At 37.6% G+C, this 15409-nt stretch overlaps 1 protein-coding gene across 1 annotated transcript in view; it reads left to right on the forward strand.

The window, feature by feature from the left end:
- The first annotated feature begins 3272 nt into the window (after positions 1 to 3272).
- Positions 3273 to 15409, forward strand: part of LOC149186615 (homeobox-leucine zipper protein PROTODERMAL FACTOR 2-like) — a 31519-nt gene continuing 19382 nt past the window's right edge. The window contains exon 1 of the mRNA XM_089409397.1: positions 3273 to 3624. Within this exon, the coding sequence (XP_089265523.1) occupies positions 3273 to 3624 (352 nt within the window). The remainder of the gene's footprint in view (positions 3625 to 15409) is intronic.

Consider the following 15409-nt stretch of genomic DNA (forward strand, 5'->3'; position numbering starts at 1 on the left):
CACATCACATACAATTTTGTCCTTATATTTGCCCAACTCCAACTCCACTTCACATTGTTCATTCACTAACAGCTGATGTCCCTTTTGTAACCATGACACCTTGTAAGGGGTTGGATGTTTCATTATCTTCAGCTTCAATTTCTCCACCACTTTTGTAGATACCAAATTATCAATGCTGCCACTACCAATGATCATCTAACAACATTTCCCTTGAACCTTACACACTGTTCTGAACAAAGTCTTTCTTTGTGATGGTTCAACTATCTCCTTTGTTGGCTTGAGCAAAAATTTATTGATTACCAAAGATTCTCCACGCTCTGGTATGTTTTCTTCTTCTACCACTGTTGTTGTTGTTTCTTTTCCCTCAACTAGAGCAACAATTTCATTCCTCTAGCTTGTTCTTGCATTATCTGGGCACTCAAAAGCTCTGTGTCTGAGTTTGTTACATCTGTAACATCTTGCTTCTTTTCCTCTTCCTCTGCCTCCTCTACCTCTAGAAAAACTCCCTCTTCCACTTGCATCACCATGCTGGGTTGAGCTGCTGCTAGCTCCATCTTTAGGTGTTGTAGATCTTCCTCTACCACCTTGATTTCCCCTTCCTCGGAAAGTACCTCTCCCTCTGGCAGACTACTTCCTCATGAGCTTTTATTCAACTTTCAGTACCATCTGATAAGCTTCCTCTACTATTTTAAGAGATAATATACTTATCTCATCTTGAATGTCCATCCTAAGACCATTCACATATCTAGCCACCTTCTCATATGTATCCTAAGTTTGTCCAGGTCTTATGCTTACCTTATAGAATTCCTCTGTGTACTCTTTCACTGTCATAGACCTCCGTCTAAGATTCTGCATCTGTCTAAACAAGGTTTTCTGATAATTACTTGGTAGAAACTTACCTCTTAGCTTTGCTACCATCCTACTCCAATTCTTGATAGGTTGCTTGCCAAGTCTCTTTCTTTCTGCCCGCACTCCATCCCACCAAACCGTTGCATGCCCTTTTAGCTTGGTGACATAAAACTTCACTTTCTTCTCCTCTTATGTTTCTTCATAGTCAAAGAATTAATCCATGCCATTAGTCTAGTCTATCAATTCTTCTGGCTTCAGTCCTCCTTCATATATTGAAACCTTAGTCTTTGGCCTAGCTGTGGATCTCAACACTGACTCGAAGAATCTCATCTCAGGAGTAACTGCTACAACTTCCTCCTCTCCTTCAGCTTCAACCTCAGGCTCACTAACATCCCCATCATCTATATTTCTCTTTGTTGTTAATGACTCTAATCTTACTTGCATCTGTTGCATAGCTTCCATCACCTCAGCATTTGCAACTGGCCATCTTCTTCTACCATGTCCTCGTCCTCTTCCAACTTTGAAAGCCATATTAGCCTTCCTTCTTTCGCTTCTGAGATTCAATTCAGTGTTAAAAGGTTTCTCTAATACCACTAATGGTGGCCTGGGTGCACGCGATATAGAAAATCTGGCAAGTCCTTAAAAAATTTCATCTAAGTCTAATGGAATTCCTTCTTCTCCTCTCACTAGAGTATCAGTCATCTATTTCTCGACTGATTGTTATAAAAATTCCCTTTTTTCTTCAAATCGCCACTCTTTGCCCTTTAATCACACCAACCGTTGTTATCAAGCACAATTTATATCATAGAGCCTCTTTTCCTCTATCGGGACTATAATTTTATGGAAATTATCAAATACACTATCGGAGGGCTTTTGGGTGGAATTAGCACGATTGTGCATAAAATACACTATCGGCGGTCTCACACAACCATAATGTGATTTTACACAGAAATGCACTATCGACAGAGTTTCACTACCGTAATGCTATTTCACATGAAATACACTATCGACGGGCTTTTACAAAGGAAAGCATTCATACACAGAGATACACTATCGACGAGTTTTTTCCAAGGGAAAAACATTATACACTATCGCAATTGCTATCAGCAGTTCCCAAAGGACGAGAACAAAACATTACTCCTCTGATGCGATAACATGTGGCCTATCAGCAATCGCTATCAGTGATTCAAATACACCCCGCTAAGCGCTTCCCATTGAGACTTGCGATGTGATAACACTCGCGGACCTGATAAGTTATCAAAGCCTCCCTATAATATTTTAGGTCTGAGGTGTCGCTACATTGGACTTCGGCACTTTAAAGGGTTAGATCCTCTCCACTATAGTTTTGCGATGGGATATTGGTTCAGACCCGATATGGGTATAAGCCAGATATGATAAGAATTCAGGTCCGGAACTCCATTTCGGCTAAGTCTTTTCAGGGTTTTCCTGTGTAAAACATAGTTTTGCCTGCAAAACTCTGTAATACAAATAAAGAACTAGGGCTCATTGATATAAAGGAAATGCACTCCAAAGGCTTCAACCAAAGTGTTAGTTGGAAAAAATAAGGCCAAATCACTGTCATTACGACTCAGAAGAAAAGTAATGAAACCGACACGCTTAAATACCAATTAACAGGCAAATACCGTTCTAATGCGCAGAAAGGCTTTCGGAGGTCACCGTGTCTCCAGGATCGGCCAATACACAAAGAAAACACCCCTCTTCCTTTGAAAAATATGTGATAAAGGCATGTGGTCAAAATCCCATTACAATAACATTAAACTTACATAGATACCGGTTTATGTTAACAACCAGTTCCTAAAATAGGGGCTTTATTTAATACAACTATCAGTTTTGCGAGACATCCTCCTCGAGAACCTCTACTTTTCTTAACTAATCCTATCAGTTCAGTGAGGTATTCTCCTTGAGAACCTCCACTATGGCCTAACTATTAACATTTATTACAACATGATTTGTTCCTAAATTCTATATCTATGTTAAACTAGAAAAACATGGAAATTTATGGCTAAAGGATCCCACTCCTTTGCTTGTAGATTTTTTTGTGTTTTTGGAATAAGTTTGAAGATTTTCCCTCCAAGTCTCATGCTCCTGCATCATCATATAATAAGATCAATAGAAATTCCAATCCTTGGTATGACAAGGACTGCAAGAGTTCTAGGAAAACTATTCGTGACGCTCCTAACGAAAATGCAAAGCTCTGAAATATTAGTATATACAAATCCCTCATTAAAGAGAATAAGCAGTCATATATTAATAAGAAACAAGAGCATATTCTTCTCCTCTCTAAAGTTGCACCCAGAAATTTTTGGTGGAATGGGCTTGTTCGCAAATCTAAAGATAATCAGTTAATCCCCTTAGAAAAGTGGGACATCTATCTTAAGAATTTGTATGACTCCTGAGACACCATGGACAACATCGTTAGCACCCCTATTAAGGAAGATATATTTTATCTTGAAGACGTTGAGTCTAGGATTAATAAGATCGCCAGGGGGGAAGGTAAAGACATTGAAGGATACCAAGCTGAGATCTTAAAGCTGGGAAGATCTATCCTTATTCCTCATCTTCATAAGTTTCTCAATTTGGCTGTAAAACTTGGCTTCCGCAAGCCTTGGACACAAAGCCTTATTGTGCTTATCTTCAAGAATGGGGACAAAACTGTTCCCGCTAATTACAAGATCATTATGACTAGCCACATCCTAGCTAAGCTTTATGGTCTCATTTTGGAAAAGAAGATTAGAGATTGGCTTGATAGCCATGGTAAAAGAGCTAAAGGGAAATATGGTTTTAGGAGAGACCATTTGACTATCAACCATCTCGTCACTCTCAGCATCATTTCCAAGGAATGTTGCAAGAGTAAAGTTGATCTATTTTCTTGCTTTATGGACTTTAGAAAATCCTTTAACACTGTTCCCTAGGATAAGCTTTGGAACATGCTTGATGAGGTCATCATTCCTCCCGAGTTGAAGATTGTTGTGATTCGCCTCTACGAGATGGTTATTGCCAAGATTAAAACCACTGAAGGGTGGTCTAAAGATACTAAATGCAATATCAAGGTTAAGCAACGGTGTCCACTTTCCTCTACACTTTTTGGTATTTACATCGATAAGTTAGAGGAGTGTCTAGAAATCACGAGGTGCAAAGGAACTCGGCTCGCCGGTAATATCATCACTCTTCTCCTCTACGTCGATGATATCGTTCTTCTTGCTAGAAGCCATTAGGACATGGACAAGCAACTTAAGAATCTTCATAGCTATTACTCCGAGATGGGTGTGGCGGTTAATACAGACAAGATTAAAGTGATGATGATTAAATCCAAAAAGACCATCCATGGAAATTTCATCTGTGATGACAATTGTTTAGAACAAGTCTCTTCTTATAAATATTTAGGTATTGACATCACTTATCATCTTAACTGGAATTACAACACTGAGAGAAGTATTATGGGAGGCTAGAAAGCTTATTATGCACTTGAAAAGAATTGTAAGGTTGTTGATCTTTGTAATTGGAGTACAAATGGTTCCTCTTTGAGACCGTCGTCACCCTTTTTGTCCTGTATGGTTGTGAAGTCTACGGTTGCAGTATGTCCAGAGAGTCTTGGAGAAAGATTGAGATGATACAAAAGAAATTCATAACCTACAACCTCAAGATCAAGGGAAATACCCCCTATCATATCCTCCTGATCGAAGGTGGCCTCTCCCTTATTGAAAACATGGTATAAATATCTAATGTATAAGAAGAATATTTACAACATGGAATCCAAGAGGCTTCGTAAAATTGCTTCTAACTTTAGTAAAAACCCCCACCTTGCCTCAAGCTTGGGTGGCATAAGGATGCCCAGTCTTGGCTCAACCATTGGGGGTAAATGAGGAGATCATCTTGGGAAGCAAGGATAGTCTCAAAGATACTATCACCTCCAAATTTGAGGATAAGTTATGGGATGATAAAGAGCTAGAGGGTAAGAGGAAGCTAATATATTATAAGGAGGTGATCAACCCCACCCTTGAGAACCACAATTATCTTTCTATTTTAACGAGCTCGAAGAAAAAGATGAACATCGCTAAGATTGGAACTAACTCTTACGATCTTCGGAGTGAAATCGGGTGATGGTCTACTCCCAAGACTCCCTAGGATGATAGAATCTATCAACTTTGCGATACTAATAAAGTGGAGGATGAAAACACTTTATTTTAGAGTGTCCGGTTCTTATGACATCTGTTCTCATTTCTTTAACATCTATCACAATTCCAATCTTCTTGACTTACTAAGTCAACCCAACTATAGTGATCTTAGTGGGCTTCTTTCCTTTCTTTTAGAAGAGAAGTAAGATCCTAAATAATTACAATTATATTCTTCATCTTAAGGTATAATGGACCACATTGACCTTAGTGGATGTTAATCATCATCATCATCATCATCAATAATTATTTATTAAAATATTAATAATTAATTTGACTTTTAATAAATTAATAAATTATTCTATTGAGTAAATTGGGAAAGAAATTTGGAAAAGAAATTGAATAAGGATGCCAATTAAATAAGGTATAAGTGAATCATTTAAATTGTAGATACTAAAAAATCTTAACTCAAGATCTACCCAGCACTGAGAGGGACCAAATATCTTGAGATGTAAACCTCTTTTAGAGTGAAAAGAGATGGATCTAGTTTGGTATAATTCCCCCCTTTAAATATGCTATGTCCCACCACAAGTCAATACCATGGGCATTTTTATTTTTACTACTATTTTATTTCGTTTTGACAAAGTAAAATGTTTAAATTACATTACATTAATAATTCTATTTTATTTATTTCATTTCATTTTCATTTTTATGTAATTTGACATAGTAACCATACTCTGCTAGAAAGCCTCCCTGGGATCAATAATATTGTAATATTCTTTTTAAAAAACACAATTTAAAATAAAATTAACTTTATTATGAATGAAGTGAGATATAGAATCAAGGTTTTTGTAGATACTTTACAGCTGGATTTTCCCAAAATCCGGGAAAGATGTGCTGAAATTCAAAGTTTGAGTTAAGTCTCTACAATCGGATTGTCTAAAAAGTTTTTCAAGGTGGTCAATCCATACTTACAAGTAAAAAATAAATTTTAAACAAAAAAAATCATTATTTAACCAAAAAAATACAAACAAAAACTTCAAACCCTAAAATAATTAAAATTCAATTTAGTAAAAAACACATTAAAAATAAATAAATAATAAGTTTTTCACCGTGATCAATCCATACTGACAAGTCAAAAATACATTTTAAACAAAAAAAAATCATTATTTAACCCAAAAAAAATACAAATGAAAACTTCAAACCCTAAAATAATTAAAATTCAATTTAGTAAAAATAAAATACAAATGAAAACTTCAAACCCTAAAATAATTAAAATTCAATTTAGTAAAAATAATAATAATAATAATAATGTTCCATAGCTCCCTAAACACGTGGAAAACATTATTAATATTAATTATAAATAAACATCTTTCAAACTACTTTTTCGTAATTAACAATATCAAATTAAAAAAAAAAAATTATTAATATTTAATTGTAGATAAACATCTTTAAAACTACTTTTTCGAAAATAACAATATTAAATTTAAAAAAATATATATATTTTTTTTAATAACCGCAGGGTTCTAAAAAACGAGGCTCACACATATTTTTTTTTCCGCCGGATTCCGTCACCGGAATCTCCAAAAAATCGCACAACTCCTTATTTAATTGTAGATAAACATATTTAAAACTACTTTTTCGAAAATAACAATATTAAAGATAAAAAAAATCATTTTTTAAATAACCGCTGGGCTCTATGGAACGCCGCTCACACATATAAATACCTGTGAGGCTTACCCATCCAAACAAGAAGTGAAGACGCTTACTTAAGAAATCAGCTGCCTTATTTTGCTAACGGATGGTTCCAGCGATATTCCTTAGCGAAGGTTTGCGAACGGCTGGTTCCGGCGATCTTCCTTAGCGAAGGTTTGCGAACAGTTGGGTCCGGCGATCTTCATCAGCGAAGGTTGGGTCGTCCGAGTATATTGTGGTGAAAGAAGTTCAGTGTTCCGCTGTTTGAATCAGAGATCGGGTATGTTCTCTACTGTTTTAAGAAAATTTTATGAATATTATGAAAGAGAAAGTAAATCTGCGTTATTGAATTTATCTGAAACAAATTTAAATGTTTTAGAAATTTAATATACATATATGATTCAATTCTAGTTTTCTTAAAAGAAACAAGGTCTGAAAAGCTAGTTTAAGAATATAGCTAATTATAACTAAAGTGGTTTTCAGATGGTTCAAGAGTATAGCTAACCATGCCTATTACAGAAATTAAAAGTGTTTCTCACAGTCATGATATGCACGAGATTGAAAACTGTAAAACAAAAGTAAGTGTTATTTCATAAACTTGACATACTAGTAATGGTTGTGAGTGGTTTCATTTACCTTATGTAGGTCTTCCTAGGGGTGCTTGTTCTTGTTCCTCAACATGGTTATTTCTAAGGCTTTAGATGACCAACCATAATTAGGTGAAGTCCCTTCATGAGAAGGAGTTCATTCTTACTTTGGTTACATCATAATAGAACCTTTCTAGTAAGTGCTTAAGGTGTCAATACAGGGCCACTGTGTGGAGAGATATTGGTTTCTTTAAAATATGGGCATTCTTAAGAGGTATTGGTTTCTTCAAGCTCTAAGCTAGAAATACAAACCTCTACCTAAGTGCTTAAGGTGTCAATACAAGGTTATGTGGAGAGATATTGGTTTCTTCAAACTATGGGCACTCCTAAGAGGTATTGGTTTCTTCAAGCTCTAAGCTAGGAATTCAAACCTCTATCTAGTAGGAACTCCCAAGTCTAACATCTCTACATGCTAGTCTATTAGTTATTGTTTGGGCTCTTCAATTTCCATGTATACTATTGCCACCTCTTTTAATGTTTATTATTATAAAATGTATTACTTTTACCTATGATGTGAATCAAATCAATTTATTGATTTTATGAACATTCCATTATTGATTTATTATTATTATTATTATTAATTACATTATATTTATACTTTTGAATTCCATTGTATATGATTTAATGTAATTCCTTTTCTTACATGAATTACATTTTATGATTTTTTTTTACATTTATTTTGACTCTATTTTTTAAACTTTTATTGTTAAAGCAAAACTTTTCATGATAAATCACATCAAGTGTTAGGACCTCAGTAGGGGTTTGGAATTGTTAAAAATAGTAGAATCAAATTTATTAAATTAAACCTGGACAAGGAGTAGAACACCACCTAGACACTGCCTCTACAAAACTTGTAGAAATTTTGAATAATTTAACACATATTCACAGAGATTATCCTGATTATACACTTATAAGCGGAACATGCATAATACATAACCTCCTCTACGTTGATCATCAATTTATAGAAGCAGAAACATTCACAGGCGCACATAGAAGCATCAATCACACATATCAACATAGTATTTTCCCGGGGAAAGCATCTCGCTAAAAACACCAACTATCTGTATATTATAGTGATTGAATCATGTAACAATACATAGTACAATACTCCTCACAAGTACTCAGTACTATCTCCACATGCTACACACAATACAACTCAGATCTAATCTCCAAATCTCCCCTGCTGCTTGCCTGCCTCCACAGCTCAATACCTGCTCAAGAATTAATGAGAATGGTTTACCAAACTTGTATTTGACCTGCAAATAATCACTCACACTGTGTTGGACGTGAGCACAGGCTACAATTCTTGATATTGGCCAATTCATTGGCATACTCAATCCCTCTGATTGTGCAAATCATCATGCACAACTATAGTCACAACTGATAGCAATTTGATCCTCTAACACCTGTCCCTACTGAACTAAACATGCACTGACATGCAACTGAGTTAACTGATGTATTCTATAGTTGCATTATGAGTTAATAATTTGTGAATTAATTATTAACTAATTCACCCAACTCATCTCTAGTCTATTGATCAGTTAGACTAAATACAACGAGTTTAACAAAGCTAAACTGAACACAACTCCATCAACTGCACCTCCAATCCACTAAACTCAACTCACTTGAGTTCTAACTGAAGTCCTGCATGCAAATATTAGTCATCCCATAGGTAACCACATATTTCCTTTTGGGATCTGCATGTACCACATCCATAGCTCATCCTGAAGTGCTCCAAGAGAATAAGATCAAGTTTATAGTCCAAATATTATTATGAGACAATAATATTTGACTTTTCTATTTTTGACAGCCAGTCTAAGAATAGACTTTGATCACTCATATTGTGATCACTCACACTGTGGTCACCCACACTCTGGTCACCCACACTGTGATCACCCACACTGTGATCAAAAATAGAACTTGCGCCATAATTTGCCTGCGGGCCCACTTAGTGAAGGCGACTCCTTTCCACTAAGCTCCACCATCTTATTGCATTCTCAACAAGCATTTCTTGTTGCACACTTTTCAAAACTCCCTCTCAACAAGAAAGGCTTCCTCTCGAACCCGATCCTGTAACTCTGGAATGTTCTCCATGCAACACATCTGGCCGGTCCACTTGCTTTGTCATCAAAGTCTTTGACTGTTATTGCCTCTGTCGACTGAAACTCTGCATCTCTGTGCTCTTCAGTATCTGACTGCTCTAGCCTCTGTCACTTTGATCTCTGACTGCATCTGTGCTGCTGCTGGTTCTATCTCCCAGCATTGCATCCGCACTGCACCTCCCAACTGACCTCCCTGTTGGGCTAGAAACACCTTCTGATGCTGAAGCTCTACCTGCTGCTGACAAGTGCTCCCTCTCTGACATCTGCGCTACTGCAACATCTCCATGCATCTCGCACCATTGCACACCTCTCTATGCCACATAGCACTGTGCAAAACACTTGTGCCTCTCGCATTGTTGCAGCCTGCTAGCTATGCACTGTCCTGGGATTCCTTGCACTGTCGCTCTCTCTGCCGCTCCATCTGCATCTGTCTCTACCCAATCAGTCAGTTCCTGCTACTACACATTGGGGCTCCCGTAGCAAGGTCTCATCCAAGAGGTTTGGTACCTCAAGGATCTTGCCCCTCCTCCTTGGGACAATCAATCCACATCACCCCACCTCCTACTTGGAGGTATGGCTGCATGCGATCCCTTAGCCCACCTGGCTCGAAGTTTCCCCCTACCGGAGGTCTCTGCATGAGTAGATGTCTCTACTCGATCTCTTCTCAACTTCCCCTGTTCTGGCTCCTCCACAACCTCCTAAAGTTGTTGCACCAATCGTGGCTCCTCCATAATAATCGTCAGAGACTTCTTCTGGCTCTACATGTTGAAAGGTAACATACCTTCCCTCTCAACCACCAAGTCTCCATCAATTGCCTCGCTGCTCAAGGCTTTGCATGCATCATGAACCTCAAGAGCATATAGGTTCCTGAACCGTGAACCAATCTCGTGACAATGAAAGCATCTCACCTTCGACTTGTCAAACTTCTTCCCATCACTGGAAGAACAAGATTCGGAAAGAGAACCCTTCTCCTTCCCGTTCTTCACCTTACTTGCTAAGGCACAGTTCTCCTCATCCTGCATGGATGAAGAACTGTCTCTGGTGTGCCGTCTAATCTCCTCCTGCATCAAGTCCGACCATAGTCGTTCCCAATTTGGCAGTTTCTCCCTTCCATTCATCAAGTCCTGGTAGCTATGCCAACTCTTAGGAAGGTCAAGGAGTGCTAGACTCACCATCCTCATCCGACAGTCACCCCCACACTTCCAAGTTCATCCCGGCATTGGGTGAACTTCGTGAGATACTGGGGCATACTGTCTCCATTCTCACACTGAATGTTTCTGAGTTTATCTCTTGCTTTGGAATTAAATCCGAATTCCACCAGCTCAAAAACTCAACCGCTTCCGATCTATAATTCGTGAGAACAAAGTATTTCTTGTACAAAGATTGACTATATGGGCATTCACCGGATATCTCACCTTCCAAAAGAAGGATGAATCCAGAGGCTACCTTGCCCGATTACAGACTCTGCCTGAAGAAATAAAATGTAAACACTTTCTGAATAATAGATCCGATGATCAATCCTCGCTTGATATCCTGTAAAACTCTCTTCTACAAATCAAGCAGCTCTGATACCATGTAGAAATTTTGAATAATTTAACACATATTCACAGAGATTATCCTGATTATATGCTTATAAGTGGAACATGCATATACATAACCTCCTCTATGTTGATCATCAATTTACAGAAGCAGAAACATTCACAGGCACACATAGAAGCATCAATCACACATATCAACATAGTATTTTCCCGGGGAAAGCATCTCGCTAAAAACCCCAACTATCTGTATATTATAGTGATTGAATCATGTAACAATACATAGTACAATACTCCTCAAAAGTACTCAGTACTATCTCCACATGCTACACACAATACAACTCAGATCTGATCTCCAAATCTCCCTCGCTGCTTGCCTGCCTCCACAACTCAATACCTGCTCAAGAATTAATGAGAATGGTTTACCAAACTCGTATTTGACCTGCAAATAATCACTCACACTATGTTGGACGTGAGCACAGGCTACAATTCTTGATATTGGCCAATTCATTGGCATACTCAATCCCTCTGATTGTGCAAATCATCATGCACAGCTATAGTCACAACTGATAGCAATCTGATCCTCTAACACCTGTCCCTGCTGAACTGAACATGCACTGACAGGCAACTGAGTTAACTGATTTATTCTATAGTTGCATTATGAGTTAATAACTTGTGAATTAATTAATAACTAATTCACCCAACTCATCTCTAGTCTATTGATCAGTTAGACTAAATACAACCAGTTTAACAAAGCTAAACTGAACACAACTCCATCAACTGCACCTCCAATCCACTAAACTCAACTCACTTGAGTTCTAACTGAAGTCCTGCATGCAAATATTAGTCATCCCATAGGTAACCACGTATTTCCTTCTGGGATCTGCATGTACCACATCCGTAGCTCATCCTGAAGTGCTCCAAGAGAATAAGATCAAGTTTATAGTCCAAATATTATTATGAGACAATAATATTTGACTTTTCTATTTTTGACAGCCAGTCTAAAAATAGACTTTGATCACTCATACTGTGATCACTCACACTGTGGTCACCCACACTGTGGTCACCCACACTGTGATCACTCACACTGTGATCAAAAATAGAACTTGCACCATAATTTGCCTACGGGCCCACTTAGTGAAGGCGACTCCTTTCCACTAAGCTCCATCATCTTGTTGCATTCTCAACATGCATTTCTTGTTGCACATTTTTCAACAAAACTCGCTCTACATTACAATCATTACATGCGGAATATATAATTCACACATAATTAGGAAAGTTGAAACAACACCTTAGAAATCAGTAAGAAACTCCTAATATAAGGTTTTGTTGAACAATTACTCCATTAATACATTTCATCATTAATCTCAACACTCCCCCTTAATGGAGAAATGGATTCACACATATGCCTAAAACTTCCAGTTTTGGAGAATTTAGCATCTACAGATAAACACTAATTCAGTAGAAAAGTAGTTGTACCTAGAACAACAATTTAAAGTGTTTTAGACTTTTCCTATAAACAATAGATAAGATGAGAATATATAAGGCCTACTTGTAGTTTCGCTTTCCTCTCGTCTCCCTTGTATCAATTCCGTTGCTCCTTCCCGTACTTAATACGCTTGAGAAGTACCCTGTAAACAAACAGAAGACAAAAAACTGATCAAAACATACAATCCATTGAATATAAATGAAAGGAATCAAAATCAATTCACACATATAAGAATTATAAAAGAACACAACATATGGAAAAAGGTTTGAACACTTTATTAGATAGAAGAGGGAATTACAACCATTAGTGTCTGATTCAAAGCCATTCATCCAGCTTGGATCCCATCCACATCACATCAAAAGCATGACAAACTTGTAGCATCACAAGACTTGCTTCAAAGCCAAAACTGATAGTAGCATTATCTCCTTACAATTCAACATAGTCCATCCCCTGATCACGTATATGAGTGGTCAATTTATAGGAGGATGAAGGAGGTTTTGTCATTAACGATGGTATTGAATGGCCTTCGATACTTAGAATTAGTTCCATGGAGGAAGGGATGAGAGGATAGGATGCACCTTAACTCATTCCTCATCCATTTTCGAGCTCATAGGAGTTGGTAAGTCAGGTAAACTTCTAGATGACTCCAAAAGATAAGAATATTCCCCAAACCCTATGTGAAATTCACTCATTCTTGCCCAGCGTAGGTGAAAGGAAGCCTAAGTGCTCTGCAAAGCACCCTCGCAGTGGACTTAACTGCTCTGCAGCACACCTTCATAAGGGCTTGGCTGCGTTGGTCCCTCTAGAGGCTATTTCTAGATGTCTTCAAATCATGAAACTATCTGGGAAGGAGGAATTCAAAAGGGTGACTTGTTTAGGGCATGAAGAAACTGAAATTAGGGTTTGATGAGCCCAAATGGATCTGTAACAGTTTCCCCCTAAAGCATGAAGTCAGAAAAATGCCAATGTCGAATGAAATGCTTTATGATGTGGGGAGGATGTATCGAAGTGGAAGGTGACCTGCATCAATTACAATACATATGTCATGATATTTGATTTTACATGAATTTCTGAGGGAAGGCATACCCATGCTTAGCTTAAAAACTTTCATTACATGAACATAAACAGTCGTCTACAGGTATAAACCCGTGATCGGAATGACTATTAATATAAAGCCATTGTACATATGATTTAGTACTCTTGATATTGCAACCCAGATGGATGAAACTAGTTCTGGGGTCTTCAATCTCATTCAACCGTTCGCTCAAGTACGAGTCTAACCATGTGAATATGGGATCTAAAGTCGAACATGGGAAGACACCATCTGATTACCAGCCAATGATGTAAGTCGTTAACAGATGCGAGAGAAATCACCAATAATGATAATGATCCTCAAGGTACCGTAGTACATTATGCATGGTGTAAATAGATGATTTGATGTCGAACACCATACAAAGTATTTTGGTCGAAGGCCATTGATGTATGCCTATCACCGAAAGTGAAAAACCTGCCATTGATGCATGCAAGCCTCAAGGTACAGAATCGGTGTTTCTAAGTCAACTTCTTGGATAATGTGTTGATGTTGACAAGAAGTGATTCATCATAGGAGCGCCCTGATGTATCCCACATCAACGACACAAAATGAGTGTAGTGATTTTAGAGATTGAATTTGACTGACGACACAAGGTTCAGGAATGGCGGTCATGAAAATGAAGGTTTATGGTATTACGAAAGATAGATTTTGACTGGATGACTTCTCTTGAACATGTCAGCGACATTAAAGTGAATTGGTAACATTGACACAAAACAAAGTGATGGATAGTATGATAGACCAATGGTGTGATAACCATCAAGCGAATAACCCAACGCAAATAGTCATGGTGATGGAGTGAAAGTGTCATGTTCAAGAGCGACTTGCTAGCATAAAGTGATTTTCCCCTTTTCCCCTTTTCCCAGTCATTGCCGACCAGTGCCTCTTTATTTTTATCAATCTTGAGGAGGATAAAATATGCTTGTTGTATAATTTCACCCTTCAGGCAAATCCATCGCTATTTGATGTTTTAACGAGTCTAGCGAAGGTGAAGCTGAGTCTTGTCTAGATGGTCAAGTTTGTCACTATTTGATGTTTTTAACGAGTTTAACAACAAATATAACTCGGTCCTCTTGATGTTTAGAGAGTTTGAAAAGGGACAAAAAGAAAGCTCAACAAGTTCTTTTTCGTAAATTAATCTCTCAAGTCCGAAAAAGCGTAAAATAATACAAGAGAGATATCAATTCCAATCCGTCAACGAGCTAGAAAGGACAAGTGCTCGACAATCTTTTCATATTTAGAGAGTCTGAAAAGAGCTTAAAGAGGACTACACTTTAAAGAACGAGTGGTGTCTAGGATAGCAACTGGTTCTGATGATGTTGGAACTTCTCAAAACAAGTTGATTTATGTGAAGAGGCTGGCTAGTAAGATTACTCATTGCAATTGGTCCTCAAAAAGGGTAAAACAACCAAGTGAAAGTGTATGATCAGCCAAAGATATGGTGGTGATGGCATGAAAACAACCAAGTTTCATCTAAAAAAAACGCTAATAGAATGGAAATCACAAGGGTTAAAAATGGAAATGGGCTCATTTTTACACAAGCTTGAACCATAGGGAACTATGCTTGGGTTCAGTTTCATGTTTACATAAGCTTGAAATGAAAAACTATGCTTGAATCTAGTTTCATTTTTATACAACCTTGAAACAAAGAACTATGCTTGAGTTTAGTTTTATTTTTTACACAAGCTTGAAATGAAGAACTATGCTTGAAATGGGTTTACATGCCCCCATCAAGATGAAAGGGAGAGTCTCCTATAACCATATGGAAGTCGTTGCGGTGAAGTAGGATGGTTATCCAACACATTTTGGGCTTCGTCTAGATAGGGACAAAGGTGAATGGGGTGATTCCCTTCACATAACCTATAGGGA

This window comes from Pinus tabuliformis, chromosome 3_1 (genome assembly GCF_031772625.1).
Source record: "Pinus tabuliformis cultivar Carrire ecotype Pingquan chromosome 3_1, CPIR1, whole genome shotgun sequence".
Classification (NCBI taxonomy): Eukaryota; Viridiplantae; Streptophyta; class Pinopsida; order Pinales; family Pinaceae; genus Pinus; species Pinus tabuliformis.